This window comes from Myxine glutinosa, chromosome 11 (assembly GCF_964187855.1).
Source record: "Myxine glutinosa chromosome 11, kmMyxGlut1.1, whole genome shotgun sequence".
NCBI lineage: Eukaryota > Metazoa > Chordata > Myxini > Myxiniformes > Myxinidae > Myxine > Myxine glutinosa.
Genome location: NC_136271.1, coordinates 73,094,839 through 73,119,095, shown reverse-complemented (window position 1 = coordinate 73,119,095; position 24,257 = coordinate 73,094,839). Strand labels below are relative to the sequence as shown.

Sequence of the window (24,257 nt, the reverse complement as noted above, 5' to 3'; positions counted from 1 at the left end):
ACGAACACGGGATTTGGAATGAAAGATAAAATAATAGAAGGGTTTATTCAAAATAAATATCGGGACAGGGAAACGCGGTGATAAAACTAGATTATAGGTTGGGACGTCCCCACTCACAGACTTCGGATATCACAATGGGAGAATGAATAAAATAAATGTCCCGTCGTGTATTTGTGAATGCGAGCTTATCTGTCTGGCAGTGTAAGCGTCGGGTCGATGTTTGAGCGCGTCGTCCGATGCAGCTCCGGTTGGCACGAAGAAAGGCCTCGATGTGCCCCCACTCGCCCACTGCCAGGCCCCGAACCACCCGCTCGCTCCGGTCCCGTCTGCTCAGCGGCACGCCTCGCTCGCCCACTCGTCGGTCGCACGCTAGGTCCCATTTGCTCGTTGCACTTAGCCTCGCTCCAAGCACCAAGCCTCGCTCCAAGCACCAAGCACCAAGAGCACCAAAACCAAGACCAAGAGCACCATGAAGAACCCAGGGAAGACGAACCAGAATGCCCGCGAGCGAGTCATTTTGTCACTTGAGGTCTGACGTCAGCTCTGTTCCTCTCTACTACACCTTTGCCTCGCTTCTTTTTGGTCTTTCCCACCTTCTGACGTCACCGGCCCTTCGCCCTTAAATCAGCGACCTGCTTCTAAGTAGTCATTTTGCACCTTCCGCACTGATTGGCCGAGTATTCGCGCCTTCCGCACTGATTGGCCGAGGTGTCAACGGTCGGTGGCCAATCAGTGTGCCGCTTCCTTCCACCTTCCTTTCACCAATCAGTGGCCAGCTTCTTATCCCAGCCAATGATACGTTCTCCTGGGCGTGGTTCCAGCCTGTCTGGCACGATGTTTGTCGCCCACGGTGGCGTACTACATGGCTGCTGCCTGTTGCTCTTCCAAAGTCATTGTGGTGGTGGGGAATTATTTAATGTGTGCACTAGTGGATCTATCTAATGTATATGAGTGCGTTGCCATAAGGGACACTGGGTTGCTGACAGAGGGAACGACACACGAGGGAATTTTACCCATAATCCCTGTACTAATTAGCATGCCCCGCCCCCTCATGACGGGGACACAGATACAACTTATTCCGACATATGGCTAAACATAGAACTTATTACAGGTAGATTCCCTATCACGACAGTCGAGTACCCACCTATGCAGATCTACCTGGATCTAGATATTCCTCTACCCCTAATTCATAACAATATGTCTTATGTGTCCGTTTATATTTTTTGTGTTTAATATGTTAGCTCTTACACGAGCCTCGATCTTGTATACAAAAAAATAAAAATAAAAACACTTGGCAGAAATACCGGCTGGCGTGACAAAGGCATTTCAGACTATTGATGATGTTTATGAGTACGACATTGCAGCAAGACCACTGAGCTCTATTTGTGAAGCACAAAAGGTAGAGATAGTCGCAGCCACTAGAAGTTGTTCTCCCCCCTCCCATCCCCCAAAACTCTCGCTTGACTAAATGGCAGTAAAGAGATTGATATCACCTTGTAAGAATAGTCTAGTTCAAGATCGACAGTGGCTGCCGAGATTCCTTGTTATGACCGACGATTCAGCAGTTAGTGTTCCCAAAGAATGTAGAGAAGAGAATAACTTTGGTATTTGCATGACGAACTATATGAAACTGTTCTTACAATGTTCAAAGGTAGCGAATAAAGCTACATTTGTACGTTCTTCTGTCCATAAGAAGGCATTTCAACTTTTTAGACCTGCAAAGTTTCATAATATTGTACAACACCTAGTTCGACTTTACCTGAGGTATATATACAGGTTATATAACTCATCGAAAGAGTACAGAGGCAAGCCACTAAGATGGCAGCTAGTAGCAGGCATTTGCCATATGAAGAGCGACTCCACAGGCTGAAACTCACTTAAGAAAAGACTTCGATAGGAGATCTGGATCTGATTGAGGGCTATGAACTTTTGTCAAGGAAGGTGAAAGTACAACATGAACATTTGTTTCACCTTGCAAACCCCAGATCCTTCCAGTGCAATTTTTCGAACTCTGCAAGTTGAAGCCAAGACTGCAGGTCAGGCAGAACCTTTAAGCCGAATTTCAACTCGGTAACTGAACCGTTCGGCCAACACCAGACTTTTAAAAGCACAAATACATAGTTACCGGGAAGGGTCAGATTTGGGACACATACCCAGCTTGCTAGACTTCTTTATAGGCTTCATTAGCTAAACATTTATGGATCAGCTGACCCTGGAAGATCATCACCTGAGCACAGGTGTGTTCAGGCTGGTTGGGAATAATCAGCACAGAGCAGATGCCCCACCTTCCAAGTAAGCATGCTCTGCCTCTTGGAGGTGATGCATCTTGAATGAAATCCGTTCACCGTTTCAACATCATTCTCAATTTCTTAGCTGCTCAATATCTTCCTCAGTTATGAAGAAACAGAACATGCTTTACTTGCAGTAGTCTGGTCTTAATGAGCAAATACACCATGCAGATTGGCCATTGTAGAAAATTTGTTATATGAGGACTTCCGCGTCCATATGCACTCCCACCCCCCACACCGACCTAGCTACCTTCCCAAAGTTTTCTTTTGAAAAAGGACATCCTTCCTGGTCAGGGTGTGCCAGTGCAATTGCCCCAAAACAGAAATCAAAAGAAGAGATAGTCCTAAATTTTACCTTCTACGATTTGATTTGTTGCTGCGTGGCATCATGATGCTTGAACTGGCCATCAAGAGTTTTCCTAAATGTCTCCATAGTGGCTTAACCCCAGGATGCATAACCCGGGTCCAATAGTTAGGAGTTGAAAATAATGTTAACTGCTATGTAATGTTAGAGAAAACCTGTTAGAGCAGAGCAAATGTTATACGAATTCTTGGGAAAAATTCCAGGGGCATAGAAAAGGCCCCTTTATATGATATGTGCCATGTGGCAAACTATATAAAGAAGGGACATTCCTGAGCTTGTAGAAAATGCAAAACTATAGAAAAGAAGGGACATTCAAAAAATCTCGTGTGCATGCTGGACTACCCTTGTGTTCTTAGGAGGAACCAAGGAATTCTCTAGGAAAATTCATATAAAGGGGCGCCCGACATCTGGCAAGTAAAATACATTTACTTCTTCATGTAGCTGTATGAATCAAATTGGCGCCCCATTGCGCCTTCCTTGATAATTTTAAAATTACAGATGAAGATGTACCGACCGGCATGTCGATCTTCCATTGTGCTATGCAGTCAAGAAGAGATTGCAGTGTTGTTGGGCCTGGCTCACAGCGTGCACCATCATCCCCGCTGAAGACATAGTGAGCTGCACGCACAAGCTGGAAAAACTCGGGGCCTACGGCAGAAGGGCTACCGTGGTGCGGCACATATGCCAGATCCACATACACCGGACGAACAGGCAAAGGCTCTTGGCTGTCGGAAGTGCGACGTGGTGGACCATCTGTAGAAAGATGGCATCGGTATTTTAGAAAGGTGAAGGGGTGGAGGGTGCTGGTACGATGGATAAAAACATCGTGTGAGCAGTTTACATGATTTAATTAATTAGTTTACAATTAAAATGTATAATTAGCACCAGAACATTCCGGAAAGTTATATATATATATATGGTTTCTTATTGAAACAGTCTACTCTATCCTTCAGATAATGAGACAGTTATCCAGATCGATACCTGAAGATGTCTTCCTCGTTGGTCTTGCTGTAGGCATGCTGTGGTTGCTGTCCTTCCCATCACTGCTCCTCGAATTCTTCCTTTCAATTGGCCGAATGCCTTTCGTCACTTTTTCTGAGTCTTTTATTTTTGTGAGTGGTGCTTTTGATTGTCTTTCGGTGAGATCTCGAATACTGAGCTTGACCTTGGCATTAATTTTGTGTGCTGGTGATGTAGGCTTGTGCTTCAATTGGCCTTTTTTCACTTTTCCCATGTCCTTGAGGTCTTTTTTGTTGGCTTGCCCTCCAAGGTTCGAGTTCAGTATCGCTGGCTCTACCATGCTCACGTCTGGGTCAGCTGGAACTGGTCTGGGGTCAAGGATGGGTCTGTCGAAAGATATGCAGGCCATATTGAGAACAGCTGTTGTAGTACTTGGTATTCCAGGACGATCATTGGGTAGACAGTCTGACTCATCATCAGAATCAAGGACAGCATCAGCAGTAATAGATGGGCAGTCTTCGGTCTCTGGGGGAACATCCGAGTCAGTTTGTGAGGGTGCAGACTCGCTGACAGATGATGGTGGTGTTTCATCGCCATTGATTGGAAATATTTCTTCTGGGTGTTCTGGTGGAGGAGGAGGCATGCTTTCATCTCGTAACCACGGTGACTGCTTCGGGATAACATCCACACTCTCCGGAAATAGGTCTTCACTTGCGGAGCCCACCTCAGCATGCTGAGTCTGATGGTGTGAGACCAGGTGGACATTCACAGTTGGTCCATTTGAAGGTTTGCTCAATGTAGTCTTCCTATTGAGTTGAGTGGAAGATTGGAGGAATGCTTGGGGCACGGTCTTTCCCATGTTAAATCCAGGTTCCGTTTGTGGAGATGTATACATAGGTAAAGCCTCACATTTGTTGAAGAATGCACAGTTTTCTTTAGTGACGTGCAATAATGAACTCTGAGAATTGGGTTCTTCCAACTGGCAAGCCACCATTTCTACTGGAGACCATTTAGCTTCTGATTCTTCAGTGGGCACTGGTGTTTCAATGAAAATAGAATCTTGCAAGTTTGAAACTGGTGATGGGGAGGATAGAGAAGAGGTTGAAGCACCCTCTACTGTGGGAGATGTCCCATTGAGCTCTTGGTGTTTTGGGCATCGGGCTGGAGATTCGGCTGATAAAGGTGAATCCGAGTCCGACTTGCAAACCGTTTGACTAAGGATTGAATCTAGTTGCTCAATTGGACTGAATAGATATGAATTAGTCGCGTCTGAAAGTCCGACCGGAGAGTTATTGCTGTTCAGAATTCCAAGATGGGTTGGTATTGTGACGTCATCCTTATCAGTAATATGTATAGCTTGGTCACGTTGTTGGACCTGGACTAGCGTACTACTTTTGTCAATTGTGCTTCCGGATTTTGCTTCAATAGATGTTTTGATGTTCTCACTATTTCCGCATGCTCCAATGTCACCAATGTGGGTAGATGTCTCGTTATTGAATGCAGGTGTAACGTCACCACTTTTAAACTTGAATGATTCTTCATTTCCTTGCTTCACCGTTCTTACAGTAAAGTAATTGCAATCTGTATCATCCACAATTGGGGGTGCAAAATCATCTTTGGAGTTGTGTTTGAAAACCCGAGTATCTGCGTTTGTTTCAGGATATGAAGGAATGCATCCTGGGGACGGAGCGTCAAACTGGACATAACCTGGTTCGAAGCTGCAGTCCTCGGCAGGGGTTACAGATCGCTCAGATGCTGACATATCCAAGGCCCTGTCACTGTCTCCGTCTCCATCTTCCCTGCTCAAAACAGCTTCATCGGGCACATTAGTCACACCTACGAGTGGGCAAACTTCCTCAAAAGGACTCAGAGATGGGAAATTGCTTGATATAACCAGGCAATCTGTGACCTTCTCGAATCGTAAAGATGGGCTTATCAAGGCCGCACTTTCAGAAAGCACATCAAAATCGGCTATATCTACGGCCTTTGAAATACTCAGTGAAACATCAGGTGGTGGAGATATTTCTTGTGGTGGCGAGTCGGTCCCAGGAAATGGTGGTGGGCTGCGCATAGGAGACATGACTTTTTCTGCTGAAGATACGAGGTCAGGGACTGGCTCGTCCATTGGGCTTACATTGCTACCATCTGTACTTGAATCCTCCTGAGGATCACTATAAATAAATTCTGCAGCTTTTTGCACAAGTGCGGACGTATCTAAAGATTCTGGTTTTTCGTCGATGGGTGATTGATAATAAGGTGTGTGGCCAGCACTTGCTGGAGGAGATTTGTCTTCATCTTCAGTCTTCCTTTCTTCTTGGTGAAGCTGCTCAACGGGTTTGGTTACTCCGATGTCATTCAGGATTACCGTGCTGTTGATTTCAATTGGTGTAAGGTCAAAGTTCACACTCTTTTCACTCGCTGGGGTCTTTGGTGGTGGGGACTGAGGGGCAAGGCTACTCGGTGGACTAAGTTTCTCCTCAAGATCATTGGAAGCATCCTTTGCTTCCTGCAAATTTTCTTGGCTATACAACGTAAAAATTTTTGGTGGAAATTCGAACAGGCTTTTCTCCTCCATATGTAATGATGGACTCTTCATAGTGGAAGAGGAAAACCATTCTTTATCCTGCATCTTGTCCATCCTCGACATATTTATTGGGCTACCACTGTCTCTACCGTCAATGATTGGTGATGCTATACTTTCTGTTTGAACCTTCTGCACAATACCTTGTGCACCCCCAGCAACCACCTGTGCCAAATTGTCAATAGTTTCTCTTTCACTGCAAATTCCAGACTCAATTTCCAGGTACTTGGAATAACTTTGAGGTGATGCAGGAGACAGTACCTTGCTTGTGGACGCTGATCTCTCGGATTTTTCTCCATCTCTGTCATAATCAGGTGCATCGTAACATGCGCTGTCCGAAGCTTCAAGGTCAATTTCTTCCCCAACTTCCATTGCCAATTCAGCACTAGAATGGGAAATCTTCCCTTCTGGTTTTATTTCTGCCCGACATTGCATATCGTTTGCTTGGTTCATTGATATTTCAGGACAATTGTCGCATGTGGACATTTCTTTTGAGGATTCAAAACCATCACTATATTTTTGCAAAGGCTTATGATTGGTTTCTCTGTCAATTACAGAATCTTCCAGTTCTTTTACCTTTAATTTAGTATCAACTGTAGAGGTCCTGTGAATGTCGTCTTCCTCATTCTCTTTCACATGATGCACTCTGTGTCCAATGTCACGCTCGGAGATCTCGGGTGGTGAGGACTCAAGGTCAGCTTCAACATCTGTGGCAGCGATTCCTTCATCTGGAGAATCCTTCTGAGTGCTTTTGTGAATGCAAATGTCTGAATCCACACTTGGGATGGCATCTTCAGAAGCCTGCTCTGTTGCAGGAGTTAATGGGCTCTCGTCGAGAAAATCTGCTTTATCCTCAACCCGTTCTTCCTGCTCCTCTTCCTTATTTGCCATCACCTGCTCATCAATTTTCTGTTGCTGCAATGCCATAAAATCTTCCGTCAAGTCCTCTGGTGTTGACATTGCTGAGCGTTCTAATTCTAGATCTGACTGTTCTTGGACCCGTGGGGGAAGGGGCAGCTGAGGTACCATATCCTCTGCTGAAGCTAATATTTCACTGTCATCCTTGACGTCTTGCTTTTCCTCCATTCCACTCTTTTTGCTGTTACTTTCTTTTGGTGAAGCGATTCGTTTTTGGTTATTTTCCACAACCACCGATGTCTGACCTTTCGCTCCCATTTTATGAGACTCTGGGCGGTTTGATAGCATCGGCTCCACTTTTCCAACCTTTCGGACGTCTCTTTTTATGATCTTCCTATCTTCCCTGTGTTCGTCTTTTTTTTTGGAATCTCGCCGCTCTATCTTCTTTATCTCCGATTCCTTTGCCTCTCTTTTACTGTCCTGTCTCTGTATTTTGGTTGACTTTTGTTCTTCTTTTTTAACAGGTTTCAATGCTTTGTCAACCTTCCTCACACTTGGGTTTTTTCTTGCTTCTTCTTTCCCTTCTTTCTTTTCTGCAAGGCTCCTACTCTCAGCTCTTAAGGGCTTAACATCTTTCACCATAGATTTGTCTTTACTACCTCGGACAGAGCCCAGTGATTTAGTTTGGTCCAAAGTCATTTTATCTGATGCAGACATACTTCCTGGAGATTTACCTTCATTGGCAGATGTTACCATTTCATTTCCAGTCTTTGAACTCTTATTACCTTGCAGAGCTGTTTCTAAATTACTGCTTTTACATTCTACTGCTTGCCTACTTCCTTTGGTGCTCACAACTGAAGCTCTTGCTCGTTTTGCATTCCCAACTCCTGTGCACGGATCTCTCATCCCTTTCTCATTCAGACCCACAGTTTTGTAAGCCCCATTGGTAAGCTTACCTCCTGCAAAAATATCTTGTGCTAAGTCTTTCGGAGTTACGGTGGGCTTTTGAATGAACTCCAAATACTGCAGCTTGTTTAAGCTTTCCAAGATCCGAGACTGTGGTGCATTCCCAGAAAAGAGCACACGGATAATCTTTTCTGATGGCTCGGCCGGATGCCATACGACAAGTGCTGCCACTGATACAAGGTCAGAAAGTATCACTGATTTGTCATCATCGGCATTATCCCAGCAATGCATAAATTGCTTCAGTTCTTCGCTCTCTGCTACTGGATTCAGGACATATAGGTCCAAGCGTCCAACTCCCATCTTGTGGAAGAGTGTCAAGGGTGTGGTATTGGAACCAAACTCCTGGATCAATGGTTCTGGATTGATACCTAGCTTCTCATAGCTCTCAGCAAACTGTCTGGCTTCCGTTTTACCTGTTCTCGAAAGTATATTGTAACCGTGTGCTCCGACTTCAACTGGAGCGTTATAGAAGACGACTCCAATTTCAGGTGAGACAAGGTTTCGAAGCCAGTCAGAATGTGAGGTAGAACCTTGTGAAGGCTCTTCATCTTGTTCACAGATCTTGCGCTGCAGCAGGTTAATAAGGCCAGGTAGGTTGTCAGCACCAGAATGCGTTGCCAGCACCGAGTCCACACGGTCTAGGTGGCGCACCTGCAGGACCACGTTAGACAGGAAATGCATCAATTTTGTTGTGCTAGGATAAAGAAGCTACAGCGATCCAAACAAACACACACGCACACACGCACACACACACACACACACACACACACACGGTAATGCAAATAAATGTGAGGTCAAACAACCTGTAATCATAGTCACACACATTGCATTTTAATATGTACTTTTGCTTTGCTGATTATTATACCATTGAGACAGAAACGTGTCCAAGACCAAAACTATCAAATGTTGGCTTGATCACTGCCCCCTATAAGTTGTGCATGTTTCGGAGAGATCAGATCAATTTTGACTACACCCACCTGCTGGTTGGATATTTATCGACTAAAGAGCTTTGTGTTTTGTGAAAATGGGCGATAGACCGAATTTGAGAACATTCGTTGATATAATTTATCGTAAGTCGCTTGGTGCAACTGCCAAGGCAGATATCATTCCATGAACTCACCAGCTTCCAAAAGCCGGCACGCCTATGGGCACCTCCATTCACAAGCATGTTGAAACCAGGGACTGAGAAGAGGGCAGCATCTCCACGCCCACCAGGGAATATGTAACAACATGGCCGAGCCAGCTTTTCAGTAATCGATTGTGCAAATGAAGGTTGGAAAGAAGAAGGGACATGAACAAAAAGTGATTACTATGTCAACATACATCCAATAAGTTTCTCAACATTACATGGCAGGGTGCTTATATATTTTTCATGAAAATTATATATGACCCCTTCATAATGTCAATGATTATTCGCTTCCATAAAATGTTCATATCTTATACACCAGGAGTGAAACTGATCCTATGTTTAAATTCAGGAAACTATTAAAGCAGGGTACTAATGATAAACAACAACAATGACCACACTGTGGTCACAATCTGTGACAAAATCCGGTCATGGTGCGATTGGGAAGCACTCATTTAATGCGCTATTAAATGATCAACCCAACACCTTTCATCCATAGCAGCCTCCGCCACAGTTATAGCAGAACGAGCCGATTCGTCACACGGTCACGGATTGTTTAACCCCAATATGGGGCTGTTCAAAAAAAACGTACGGTAATGCTATTTCCTTAAGGGGAGCTTGATTAAACCTTACTAATACATTTTTTCCGACACATGATTATATTATTTGGGGTCCCTCATCATGAGTAACACATGACCCAAACAAAGCCAATGGAAATCTGATGCAACAAACCCAGGCCGTGTATAATCAGCAGAGGCCTGCAGGCCTGATGTCTTAGGCCCATCAGAAAACCAAGATGGTGGCGAAATTATTTTGTCCGGGTGCCAGATTGGGTGGTACATCACCATCACGCAGGTCAAAATGATATGAGTCCATCACTGTCTTTGTGCACAAGCACACAAATGTGACATTTTTTGAGATTGTGTGAGTGAGCATGAATATCATGTGTGCAAGCATGAATACCTTTTTATACAAGATTAATGTTTATAGAAAAACAAGGTAACACAAGGAAAGAAATAACCCTGAGTGGGCTGATGGTCATCTGTTGAGGTTGTAGTTCACACCTTTGCTGATTTTAGGGGAACACCCCTGGGTGCACCTTGATCCCCATGGAAGGCCCCCTGTTCCGAAATCTAAAAATCGAAGACTGAGCGATCTTGTAGGCCATAGAGTAGAAGGGCTCTATCTGCTTTCAGAGCAATCAGTTGGTAAATAAGGGACGATTAGGGATCTGAAGCACGGCAACTCCCATGATCTGAAATCAAAAAATCTAAGCCCAAGCGATTGTGTGGGTTACTGTGTTGTATACATTTGTCATGTTTCTGAACAGTCAGACGGGTGATAAGGGAGTACTAGTACACTTGTAACTGTTGTTTAAGCAAGTATTATTATTATTATTATTATTATTATTATTATTATTATGACTTCCTGTGGTGGGTGGGCGCTGTATTAGCATTCTGGCACTTCTGCCTTCTTCCCGCCATACCGTTTTGTCCGCGACGAACGAAAGAATTGATCGGCTCCATTTTCGATGTTTTCTCTTTCATACCCGACCCTTGGATAGAGGTAAGCTGAATCTCAATTTATTGTTGAACATCTTGAAGTAACTTTCGGCAAATTATTGTATTGTGTGGATGCAAAATGTACCATAGTCGGTTTTGTGTAAATCATACAGCAAGTTCGTTATGCCGCCATGATTAACGGCATGTACTGAATGGCTGTATTTTTCTTTTTCAGTTTTTACGTGAATTAAAGACACGCTTTTTGAAACCAAGCCAAGCCTCGTGACCTCTGAGGATTATAGACATAAAGTGTGATAACGACCACAACACTGATAAGAGAGGTAAGAGCTAGTACTAGTAGCCTACACTGAACAGATCAGCGCGCAACAGGGCAAAAGGAACGGCAGAGAGAGGGGGAAATACCAACAGCAGAGTTGAAGGCCAAGATAGAGGGAGACCTGGACAAACAATGGATGTAGGGAGGAATTGTCAGATGGATTTCAAGGGTATGCATATATAAGATTGTTTTATATTATTATTTTCAGATTTAATTACTCATAACATCGAAGACAAATTTGTAACAATTTAGGTATGGTAGTCCCTGGTGTTGGGCTGGCGGCTAGGGTGCCGGCTTAGGATCCTAGGATCCTGGGTTCGAATCCCGGTCGATCGCTGAATTAACGCCAGGGGGATTGACTCAGCCTGTCATCCTTCCGAGGTCGGCTCAATTGAGTACCAGTTCACTGGTAATTCCCTGTTTGTCGTAAAAGGCGACAAACAGGGTTGGCGGCAGGAAGGGCATCTGGCCGTAAAACATTGCTTCAAAAAAGGGGGCCCAAAAAAACAACAACAACCACGGTTCCCGAAAAAGGCCAACCCCGGCTTTGCGGGGAATAAATGACCTCTAAAGGTGTTTTTTTTTTTTTTTTACCAGTATCAAATCTGTGCACTACTGGGAAACAAGCAAACCCTTGAGGCTTCCATCTGGAAAACACAATGCATATTGCTAAGGAATTGTTGGTTTGTACATACTTTCCCAGAATTTCTCCAACACCATGCACTAACCTTGTCACATGAATGGTTACGTCTGCATCAGGATGTCTTCACTGACCTTAAGAAACCCTCCTGAGGATGGTGGTTCCAAGAGGTCGAAGGGCGTTGGGATTTCCATAGACTCAGTCAGGTAATCGACAAAGTCCAGCAGACCTTCTGATGCTGGATTATCCTTTGCAGGATTCAAAGAGATTTCCAAATGCTTCTGCAGACACCAGGCAGACATTAAACGATAGAAAGTTAACGACCAAATTAATAATGGTAAAGTCTCCAATAAATGACAGATAAAAGAAAAAGCACCAATTTCATCAAGAGTAGGCTTTTTGATGGACTTTATCGCTCTGTCTTAACAAGAATGTTCTGGCAGCAATAAACTATTTGGCAAAAGTAATAAGAGATGAGCACTTTTTACCTCTGCCACCGAAGGTGGATGGAGGTTATGTTTTCACCCTTGTCTGTTTGTTACTTGGCAAAAAAAAAAAAATTTGGACAAGTATGTTGATCACTCCGGTTTGTGTGTTTGTTTGTGTGTGTGTTTGCTTGTTTGTTTGTGTGTTTATGTTTGTCTGTCCACTCACTTATACTTGCCTACAGGTCAAAAATTTTAACCGATCTTCACAAAACCTCACCAAATGATAGAATTTGTGGTCCGACAAAATCCTATATATTTTTGAGGTCAAAAGGTCAACATAAGCCTCAGGTCAACCACTTTTCAAATTTCTAAAATCCTCAATTCTCATCCAATTGACTTGAAATTTGAATAAGATCAACATATCAGCGAATTGAATTCAACCCACCAACTATTTTTGAGATCAACGTAGGAACAAAATCAACATAGGCCAAAGGTCAACCACTCTTTTTCGAATTTCTAAAATCCTCAATTTTCATCTGATTGACTTGAAATTTGAATAGGATTTGCACATCAGCTAACTGAATTCAACCACTAACTATTTTTGAGGTCAACATAGGCCAAAAGGTCAACATAGGCCACATTTCTAAAATTGACAATTTTCATCCGATTAACCAAATTTGAAGACGATTTGCATATCAGGTCACATAATTCAACCACCAATTATTTGTGAAGTCAAAAGGATGCTCTACCGAGTGCCATTCCACTTTGTTCTCTTTTGCCAAGACAGTGTCGCTCTATGAGTGATTTTTCATTTGTCTGTCTGTTTGTTTGTTTGTGAACAAGATATCTCAAAATGTTGTGGACAGATTCGGACCAAATTTGACAGAGAGGTCGCGTGTGTGACAAGGACAAAATGATTAGATTTTGGGGAAGATTCAGATCCGGATCCGGTTATTAGAATTTTTAAGTGATTCTTCACCATTGGGTGATAGGGCCAAAAATGATACATAGCAGGATATTTCAAAATTTTGTGGACGGATTTGGACGAAATTGATGAGAGGTTGTGTGTGTGTGGCATGGACTAATCAATTCGATTTTGGTGAAGATCTGAATATGGATTCGGGTATGAGAATTTTTTTTTAAAAAGTGATTCTTCACCATTGAGAGATCGGGTGAAAAGTGATATATGACATGATATTTGAAAAAGTTGTGGATGAGCTATGACTAAACTTGGGGGATGAGCTGGTTAGGTAACAAGAACAAGCTGATTTGATTAGATTTTGGTTCAGGTTCGAATCCAGATCCGGCCTATCAGTGGGATTCAATACATAAACTGTTTAGCCTGGTGGAGGTATGCGCTCTACCGAGTGAGGTTATTACCTCCGCCACCAAAGGTGGATGGAGGTTATGTTTTCACCCCTGTTTGTCCGTTTGTTTGTTTGTGAACAAGATATCTCAAAACGTTGTCGACGGATTCGGACGAAATTTGCCAGAGATGTAGCGTATGTGACAAGGACGAAATGATTCGATTTTGGTAAAGATCCGGATCCGGATCCGGCTACTAGAATTTTAAAAGTGATTCTTCACCATTGAGAGAAGGGGCCAAAAACTATATGTAGCAGGATATCTCAAAAACTTGTGGACAGATTTGGACGAAACGTGGTGGACCGGTTGTGTGTGAGACAAGGAAGAATCAAATCAATTTTGGTGAAGTTCCGGATCCGGCTAGTAGAATTTTTCAAAGTGATTCTTCACCATTGGGAGATGGGGCCAAAAATGATATAAAGCAGGATATGTCAAAAAGTTGTGGACGGATGATTTTGATGAAATGTGATTCTGTATTGTGATTTTCTGGTCTACTCTGGGATACAAAACGTAAACTGTTCACCTGGTGGAGGTATGCTCTCTACTGAGTGCCGTTGTAGTAGTTAAGAGTGCAACAGTCTATATCTGGGTAAATCGGTTACAAGGAGTGACAAGGAACTTCAACGCAGGAGGAGACTGTTGTGAAACTGAAGAAGAAGAGGAGGAGTATTCTGGGGCGTGGTGATCTAAAGCATGCTGTATATGATCGAGCGCTCTTGATGTATGAAGAGAGAATTACACGTTCTGAACGCACCATGTTCTGGTCTACGATGCATTCATCTTGGTAAGACCAGATCGATGGCTTGTTCTTTATACTATGCTTGAGTAAACTTTATACTTATGCTTTTCCGATTCAATAGCGAATACGTTAATTGCTTGTGTGCCAAGGACTTGTGTGAATCGATTTCAATAAAGCCTCACTTCTGTGAACGACGTCTTGGATAAATTCCATTACAGAAACCATTAGGCCGATCAATATTTAGGACCCCACTGCTACTAGATACCTATTTAACTCAATTTTAAAACTATATACTGTTTCTGCTGCAACTAAATTGTCAGGAAGAGAATTCCATGCGTTAGCTACTCTGGGTAAAAGACCCCTACCTCACTACCATGCTAACTCTCCTCTTTTCACTCTCAGACTATGGCCTGGAATTCTGCTGAAAAACCCTTCTGCACTTATTTTGTCTGTACCCTTCGTTATTTTATCGGATCCATTCACAATCGCCTCCTTTCCAATGCAAAAACTCCTGCATTCTTCGACCACTCCCCATAGCTTAGTCTTAAAGTGTAACTGCAATGTTATAGTTACTGCACCTGCAGACTATGTATATCAGTGGATAAGGCTGGCCAAAGGCCTTCAGATGGGCAGCAGAGAGTCAGTGAAGCCCTGAAAGCAGGATCAGAGGAGGCCAGCAGCTCAGCCACCTGTGGAACAAAATGAAAGTGTAAATAGGAATATTTAATAATACACAAACTTAAGTTACTTGTAAGCAAAGTTTGGTTGATCAAATGCAGTTGCTCAAGATCAATTAACATGTTCATTCTTTTCATTCATGCTACAAAACATCTCTTGGTAAAACTACACAAGGAACTTGGATGCAGGAGGAGGCCATTTGGCCCTCGAACCTGCACCTCATCTTCACCAGGTAATTCAGTTTAACAGTTTATCAACATATATTCACTATGGTATGGGGTGTGGGATTGGAGGAGTGGGGATAAGCACAGACATCACCAAGGTGCTAATGCATATCTATCTGTCTATATAGAAATGCAAGTTGCCCGATTGCGTCTGATCGGGATAAACGTCATAACCACAACACGTACAATGATGAATGACACCTCATTTAAGAGCTATTGGGTCCAGACAGTGCATGAGGAGGTTTTAGTCCAGGACAGGGTCATTTATTTGCTAGAAATGACCAAGTTTGTGGATGTTCTTTTTGGATAGATATATTATCATGCATTCCAAAAACCCATGTCTTGAGGTGCAACAGTGGTGGGTTGGAGCTTTAGGACCCTGGAAGTGTGGGCCCCTAAAATTCGTCATATTGCGACTTAATGGAATGCTCGGTTGAATTGCGAAGCATATTCATTTTTAATTTATTGGTGGGGGCTTCCTTCAGTCGACCTTTTCAAATTGCATATAGAACATCTCGTGCTGCTGAGCTTACACGCCTTCGAACACGATTTGATAGATCTACCTCTTTAATATATCCACCGTATAGTACCTCAAAGATGCAGTGAGAATCATTGGTGGATTTTCTTGATCCTATTCAAAGTCTGCTGTGGTCAGTAAGTTGGGAAGATCTGGAATATCCTTCATCAGGTCTAAAACCGATTGGTGCAAGATACCTGTAAGTGCGGCCTCTCTGAGGGGATACGCTTTGGATGAACTGCAGTCGGAAGCTATACCTAATGCTCTAGATATCCTTTGGACATTGTGTATTGCCTATTAATCAACCCTTGTTTCTTACTTTGTTTGTCCATAGATACTGACCCGAAATGATTGATGATTTATTCTCCCAGCACTCTCGTGGTTGTTTGTGATACAATGACATTCGACGGACTTGCTAATGCCTCGACTTCAGTGCAGTAACGATGACGAAGAGAGGTGAGATATTCCGAACGGTTGTTATCAAGAATGCTTTATTTGGGAGTATTGGCTTTCTCCTGATGTACTTGATGTGTGAACTCCGTTGAGGTATTCTCTTTTTCATTCATGGTGATATTTCATCTTTTTGGAATGAAGACCTGCGTCATCAATTTTGGCCAACATCTAATAAATCATTCAGAATCTGGGATGCTTCCTTTACATTGAAATCTGGTGAACCATAGTCCCAGGGACCCAAAGGAAGTTATTTTCCCTTCCTTTTATTCAAAAGTTTGTTACAGAAAATCCCAGTATTAGTTGTTTAAGAGAGTTTGGCTTTACTTCGTAAGAAAATATGTTGAGGAGCTGTTTCCTCAGAGCAATGATTCTTGACATCTTGATTTCTGGCAATGGCCGTGAAATTACTGTAGCATGTGCGATGGTACCCATCACAATCACCATACTCTTCAGGTAGATTTACACATATTGTAACCGAGAATCCTTATCGGTCTTAACAGTTACTATTATGTGGATGTGGAGTTAGGTGAGGGTTAGGGGGGGTTGAGGATTTGAAGAAGAAGGAGGGAGCTGCAAACCTGGGTTGGGGAGGGAGGGGAGTTTGAGGACTTGAAAGAAGAAAGGGGAAGTGGGGGGCAGAGAGCTGGAGTTGGGTGGAGGGAGGGTAGGGAGGGCAGATGAATGAATACCTAGCAGGGGTACCCGGTGCTGTTCGATGCTGTTTAAATCCTCCATGGTACTCCTTGATGAACCTCTGAAAGTTTGACGAAGATCCGTTTGGCCATCTCTTTCTGGTACCTGTTCTTAGCTGCTAAAGATATCCGTTTAAGACCACGCTTATCTGCCTTGCCACCGTTCTCAATACTCATGGATGCATATTATCTGAATACATATTTCTTCGTTGCTCCTTAACTTCCTCCTCTCCTAAAAGCCCTTCCTCACCGCCATGATAGATTTTCTCAGCTATCGGTAATTCATCTGACTGTTATTGCATAAATGTTGAAGCAAAATACCTATTTAATAATTCTGCCACCTCACTTTCTTCACTCACCAATCTTCCTGTGAAATTCCTCAAAGGGCCCACACTTCCCTTAACTTGTTCTGGCGACAACCCTTTCAGTCAAAGAATGAGACGATACTGCTGGTGTGATCAAAAGTCAATCTTGATATAATTGTGCACATGGTCATCAGGGGTGTGTGGTACAAATGTTTTGCATTCACCTTAATATATATAAAAATAACCACCTTTAGAGGCCATTTTCCCCCGCAAGCGGGGGTTGGCCTTTTTCGGGAACCGTGGTTGTTGTTGTTTTTCGGTCCCCTTTTTGAAGCAATGTTTTACGGCCGGATGCCCTTCCTGACGCCAACCCTTTTTGTCGCCTTTAACGACAAACAGGGAATTACCAGTGAACTGGTGCTCAATTAGCCGACCTCGGAAGGATGACAGGCTGAGTCAACCCCCTGGCGTTAATTCAGCGATCGACCGGGATTCGAACCCAGGATCCTAGGATCCTAAGCTGACACCCTTGCACCTTGCATCTTCAAAACGTTGACATAGTCTTAACCTGACAAAGTAGGCAGTCTTATTATGATGCTATCCTGCCACAGCCCTGACGCATATTAGTAAGAACAATTTCTATGATAGGCCCGTTCCATTAAGTTGTTGACATCAATGTAAAATGGTTTGGTTAAGATATAAAAATGCAAATACTGTATTGCTGATGTAAGTGACAACAAAACTGCTGGAAATGTTTAAACTACCACACTCACCTGTTCCTCAGTGAATATATCAAGACACGTCTGGGGTGTAAGACAACTGTCTTGCAGTACCAGCTCCCCAGAGTGTTCATGTTGAAGGCCAGTTGCCACAAGCAACTTGTGCCGTGCTAAGCTTGTAATCAACTCTCGCACCTGCATAAGGCTCAATAGAGTGAGTACTTGCAGAAGATCATTCAATCAAAGTAATACTTGCAAAAGAGTTAGTACTTGTAGATGAAATGCTGAATAACTCAAAGCCACGCCCACACAGGATCGCTCAGTCAAATCCACGCCCACACAGTATCGCTCAGCCAAAGCCACGCCCACACAGGATCGCTCAGTCAAAGCCACGCCCACACGGGATCACTCAGTCAAAGCCACGCCCACACAGTATCGCTCAGCCAAAGCCACGCCCACACAGGATCGCTCAGTCAAAGCCACGCCCACACGGGATCACTCAGTCAAAGCCACGCCCACACAGCATCGCCCAGTCAAAGCCACACCTATACGGGATCTCTCAGTGAAAGCCACGCCCACACATAATCACTCGGTCAAAGCCACGCCCACGCACGATTAATCGATCAAAGCGACACACACACACCCACATATGAGCTTGAATTATCAAAGTTGTAATCGATCAAAGCCAGACTTACACAAGTTTACTGAAATCTACAAACAATCAGGCTTTAAAAAAACTATGCACTGTACTTTGGCATCACTCGATAAAATTCGGTTCTTACCTAAATAAGATCAGCAATGATAGCATATACATTTGTCATTCATATGCTATGGCTACTTAGTTTATGTCTAAACAGACGACATCCACCTCCCTATTGTCTATATCTAAAAATCCCTTCCGACCTTATGCCTAAGTCACACATAGGCGGATATTTTGGCGACTACCGGCGATTTCGGGCAGTCAAATATGGTCAGGCGGCAGTATGGCGACTGCAGGCGGCCACATTGCGACTGCATTGCGACGACGCCCGAGTGGGATGGCGACTGTTGAAGATCGAAGACGACTGCATTGCGGATGCACGGCGGCAGCGTGGCGACAGTCTGGCAGCTAGATTACGACCGATGGCGGATCGCGGCGACTGCATTGGGGCCGGGTGGCGGTTTACTCTGACTTCCGCAAGACTGCAATAAGACCGCCGGCGATTGGAGACGATTCACACAACTTTTAAAATCTTTGTTTCTCTATTTTACATTTCCCTTTATTCATTTCAATGATGTATGACATGAAGCATAAAGATGTTTGATGTGCAATAACAAATAACCCAAATGTCTCATTGTAATGTAATAATCAAACTTTTCTGCAGGGAGAGAGAATGAAAAGAAAGTCCAACACATTATTTCCACTGGTCCCAAGTCCAATAAAGAAAGTTTCCAAAGGACCAAAGTCCCAAAAATAAAGTTCCCAAAAGTCCCAAGTCCAAACAATAAAGCCATATCCTTGTCGGCACCACATGACCTCACTCCACGGAGACCCTCACACCATCCTGTCTTGCCATGGAATGGAGCTCAGCAGTAGGTCATTCGCAGCAATATCTTGGTCCAGTGCTGCCAAGTCATTCAGAAGGACCAGCTTCATCCTATGTTCATCATCCATGATAGATGTTGGTAGAGAGACGTTTGGTAGACCCTGACCATACTGCAGTGAGCTGAAATGTCCACCCCTATTTATACCTGGCCTGAAAATCGTGGTATGTCGTAATGCAGTCGCCAGGCAGTCGTATCTTTGTCGCCAATGGCCGTAACTCGGCCGCCACTAGTCCTACTGCTGTCGTCGTCAGTCTCCCATAGCCGCAGGGGAGACGTGGTAGTTCTTCTGTAGTCGATATGCAGCCGCAACAGTGTCGGCCCGTAGTCGGGAAGATGCCGCAGGAAGGCCGTATGGCATTCGCATCTCTGCCGTGCTAGCTGGTGGGGCGATTGCGGAAGACTATGAGCGACTGGGTTGCGGCCGCTTTACGCTCTTATTACGGATACCGACGACAGCATGGCGGTTCCATCACGACAGCATGGCGGATTTTTTCGAGTGCGACTGAGCGCGCCGTTTTTAAACATTTAAAAAAATATTTGGCCCCTTTGCGGCTCTTGCTGACTGCAGCCGACCTGGGGAGGATAACCACGACTACAGGCGACCGTCCATTACGGTTTCATTACGATTGTCGGCGGGTGGTGGCGATTTTTCCAGTCGCCAGTAGTCGCCGACAAATCCGCCTATGTGTGACTTAGGCATTATATTTAATGTGTGAACCTTTCGAATTGTTCTTAAATGTTCTTTTGAAGCATCAGACAGGCCATCAAGCACCAATTTTAGACAGAAAAATGATTGTGGTCACTTTAGGACCCGTGACACCTTGCAATTTTGGGTGAAATGTTGGGGAGAGGTTCGCCCCACCCACTGGTGGAATGTGGGCCAATGGTGAGAGGAAGGGGAGGGGCATGAATCATCATTGGCGACACCGGCGACCAAAGGTATAAAAGGTTGGTGCAGCAAGACCTAGAACGGCAATCGGTAGAGGAGCACATCCAGTAAGTACCTCCACCTACGTTGGTTACCTGGCAGGAGTAAAGCTTTGTCAGTGGATCAAGGGGTCTCACTCCTATTGAGAGGAGTGGTCCAATGGTATGACCATGCATTGTGGCCCTTCGGGGTCAGGATGCATGTGTTTGAATGACCATGTGCTTCAGCCTTGGGGTTGAGGTGCATGTGTAATGTTATTGGGACAGCCTTGATAGACGTTGTGCCTTGGCCATGGGGTCAAGGTGCACGTCCAAGGCTGTTCAAATGTTTGATTTTTTACCTTTTTTCATTGTAAAAAAGGCAGGCCTTAGTGCTGGCCCAAAAGCACACCTCCACCATGCTGAACAGGTTATGTTTTGTGCCTCACTCAGACCTTACGTTAGGCGCCCGTGGAGTCCGCAGCCGCTGGGGGCCACCCACAAAGAGGGGCTTCCCACAAAGAGGGGCCACCCACAAAGAGGGGCCACCCACAAAGAAGGGCCTCCCACATCAGCTAAAGCATCTTGAAAGTCCAGTTGTGCAACATAGACGTTTCCAAGAACACTAGTCATGCATATCTACCGGCTGCCAATCGCTTCACTGAAGGGTTTAATCAAAGACTTCATGATGCACTTCACAATCATATGGTATATCTACCTATGAATCTCAAAGAGGATGAAAAATACAGTGAACACACGAAAACCGGACCTTTCGTGGCAGAGTTGTTGCTGTTGTTTATGTGCTCCTTCCATGTCTGTCAAGCTTTATTCTAAAATCTTAAATATTTCCTGCTGCCATACATTAAACATCTTCATCCAATTCAGAAAGATAGACGGACTTTTAAAATAGAAACCTGTATCTTTATGTTTAAACAGACATTGATTTTTTTCCCCAAGTATAATTATACTTGGAAAAAAAAATCCATTTTCGTTATTGGTTAACAATTTTCGGGTTATTGATTATAATCGATCATTTCTTCTTGTTTCCATACTTTTTCCAGTAACATCCCTACATTATTTTTCATTTTTCAAAATGTTTTTATTACCGGTACTTGTTAACGCTTTCCAACGACCTCAAAGTAAATCGAATAAAATTTACTATAAATTATTTACTCGATTTTACGTCATTTCCTCCATCTTGCGGAAGTACCTTTAGGATGTGAGTCAGCGTGATCTTCTTAATCTTAACACACTCGGCATTAGGCTCACATAAGCTATCCTGGCAATAATGAACAATGATAGGCACAGAAACCGAGGTCCGAGACATTACGAATCTGGAGCAGCAAAAAGAAAAAACCAGGAGGCATCGAAGGTTGGAGAAACAAAATTGAGAGGTTGTCTTGAGAAATTTCTGATGAAACCACCTGCCTGAAACCAGCGCAGCACAGCACATTTGACTCAACGTTGCAGCTCCAGCGCTAGGAGCAAGATAGGAATTCTGGGGAATGAAGACACAACACTTTCAATGGAAGAACAGATGCCTGGACAGGCAGAGAAAGAATCAGTTGGAGGTGAGCAGTATGTGGATTTTGTCGAAAATTTTGCTGACCCTTCAGAGTGGCCTCAAGTGCTGGACCAGGTGACAATTTCTGCCATTGTCAAGTTCGGTCCAAAGCATGTGAAAGTGCGTGGTTTTCAAAAAACGATGCAAATATGAGATTCTCAGCTGAAAATTATTATAGAAAGCTCAAAAATGGTGAACGAATCGAGCGCACATGTCTCATATATTCTATAGCGGCCGACACTGTGCACCGCTTCTGTTGTAAGCTTTTTGGAAATGTCGCCATGCATCTCACCTGTGATGGTTGTTACGGATTCGTCACTTCCGCTGTTGTGGTTTTCACCCACTTGACATATTTCTGATATTATGTATTATTATTCTCAAAAGGTTTATTATTCAGGAACAGCTATCTAAAGTTAAAAAGGTTAACTTAAAATGATACAGGAAACCGAACGAGAAGACGAGGAGGTGAAGAGGAAGAGGCGGCGCGAGCAAAGTTGGAGAAGACGCGTGACGTCAAGGCTCCATAGCGAGCCTGGTCTACCGCAAGTCGCGAGGGAATTTTGAGTTCCTGGAAGGGACATCCGGCGATAGGAATTATCGCTGGAGTGGAAAATCTGCGTAGTCAGATTTGGCTTTTGGGCGCTGAGATTTCGATGAATCCTCGCCTAGTCGCATCGGCTCAAGTAAGAGCCGTCGGCCATTTTGAACCCCGCGCTTCGGACACCTACAAAGGTTTTGCCTCGCGTCAACTTCACCCCAACATCCTACCATTTGTCGGGGATGTGTGTGTGCGACCGCTTCGTCTACAATTGCGTTGCGGTTCGCTGAGTGAGCGGTGAAGGTGCCCCTCTGAAGGGTGCCGTTGTACAGTTTCGGCGGGGCGATCACCCTTGTCAACTGTACGCGATTCGAATATCGACTGGAGAGCGAGATTCGGGCTTCGACTGGATATCATTCTAACGACCGCTGGAGCGAATCACATTTGCCTTGGAAAAGGTTATAGAGACATTGAGGAGTGTCCGTTTCACTCGCTGGGAGCGCAGTGAGTTATATGACTTTATTGATGGTATATAGAGTGCACTCTTAATTGCCATTTGTTGTACCGTTATTCCTGTGTGATTTTCAATATATTATTTGTTCATTTATAATCATTGGTGTGGTTTCACTATTGATTTCTAACACAGTAACATATTTTTCTGCCGTGGCTCCTCTCGGGGTTCGGAGGTGTACCGAGACCAGGAGATCGTAGAGGAACACATAACAGAAATTGGGGGCTCGTCCAATTGACTCGTGGGCTCGAAATTGGGTCTGCGTCCGGGATCTAAAATTCCCTAACATTCCCAGAATTCCCAAATTTGGAACTTTTTCCAACATTCCCAAATTTTTCCAAAAACAAACAAAAAAATTTTTAAATTTTTTTATTTCTTGTGTGAAGGTTAACAGGTGTTAACAATAGTCACCATGGAGTTTGATGCAGAGAGGTTTGCAGCGACCCCTAGTGAGGCACAGTTCCGAGCGTTACTAAAATCGGAACTCTTGAGATTGGCCAAACATTTTAGCTTGGAGGTCCGAGCTAAAATGAAGAAAACAGAGATGCAGACAGTGGTGATAGAATCCATGGTGGAACTAGGAACATGGAGACAGGGAGACACAAAAGTCAAGACGGTTTGGCTTTGTCACGTTTGAAAACTCAAAGGACGCCAGAGATGCAGAAAAGGATCTGAATAGCAAGGAGTTGGAGGGTCGGACCATAACAGTAGGGAAGGCATTTCATAGGTGTTGTGGGGGCTACAGAAGAGGACCACGGAGTAGTAGTTTTGGTGGTGGCCGTAATCAATATTATTATGGAGGCTCCCAGAGTTACGGCAGCTCCCGAAGGAAGGATTGTCAGAGTAGTGGCCGAGAAGGAGACCGCTATTCATGTGACTACAGTGACAAGCGGTCCCACCGTAATTATTATTAAAGTTCAGAAAAGTTGAAGCACTGAATGCTGCGGAGCCGCCGAGCCAAGATTCCTACACGGATTAACCGTGAACGCCACGTTCCTAAAGGCGTCCATGTAGTGAACTTTCCTGCATGGACTAACCGTGAACTCCACGTTCCTAAAGGCGTCCATGTAGTGAAGACTTCCAGGCCTCACCACCCAACCAACATGGAACCTGGCTTTCAGCTCGGCCTCCCGGGGAAAAGTGCTGTAGACTTGCTTGACTTTGGATTTTGATCACAGCCCCTTAAGCTTCATTCAAAAGAAACTAAGGAAAAAAATCAGAGGGTGCTGAGATGGAGTTTGGCTTTGCAGGAGTCCAACTGGGAAATTGAACCTGTAAAGGGCAAGGACAATGTCGTTGTTGACGCTTTGTCCAGAATGAATTAACTTTGGAAATCTCTGTAAGTTGTTTGAAGTTTTGTTGCTTTATTTTTTTGGAAGATATTGATTATTATTGCCCACGGGAATTGA

The 24,257-nt window shown here is 44.0% G+C and overlaps 1 protein-coding gene across 1 annotated transcript in view; it reads right to left on the bottom strand.

The window, feature by feature from the left end:
- The window catches only part of LOC137436137 (microtubule-associated protein 1B-like), a 102,040-nt gene that overhangs the window by 8,137 nt on the left and 69,646 nt on the right, over window positions 1-24,257 (bottom strand). Inside the window, exons 4-9 of the mRNA XM_078786283.1 lie at window positions 17,797-17,937; window positions 14,733-14,843; window positions 11,757-11,903; window positions 9,138-9,260; window positions 3,634-8,668; window positions 3,167-3,405 (exon numbers count right to left, since the gene is read on the bottom strand). Of these exons, the coding sequence (XP_078642409.1) occupies window positions 3,167-3,405; window positions 3,634-8,668; window positions 9,138-9,260; window positions 11,757-11,903; window positions 14,733-14,843; window positions 17,797-17,937 (5,796 nt within the window). The remainder of the gene's footprint in view (window positions 1-3,166; window positions 3,406-3,633; window positions 8,669-9,137; window positions 9,261-11,756; window positions 11,904-14,732; window positions 14,844-17,796; window positions 17,938-24,257) is intronic.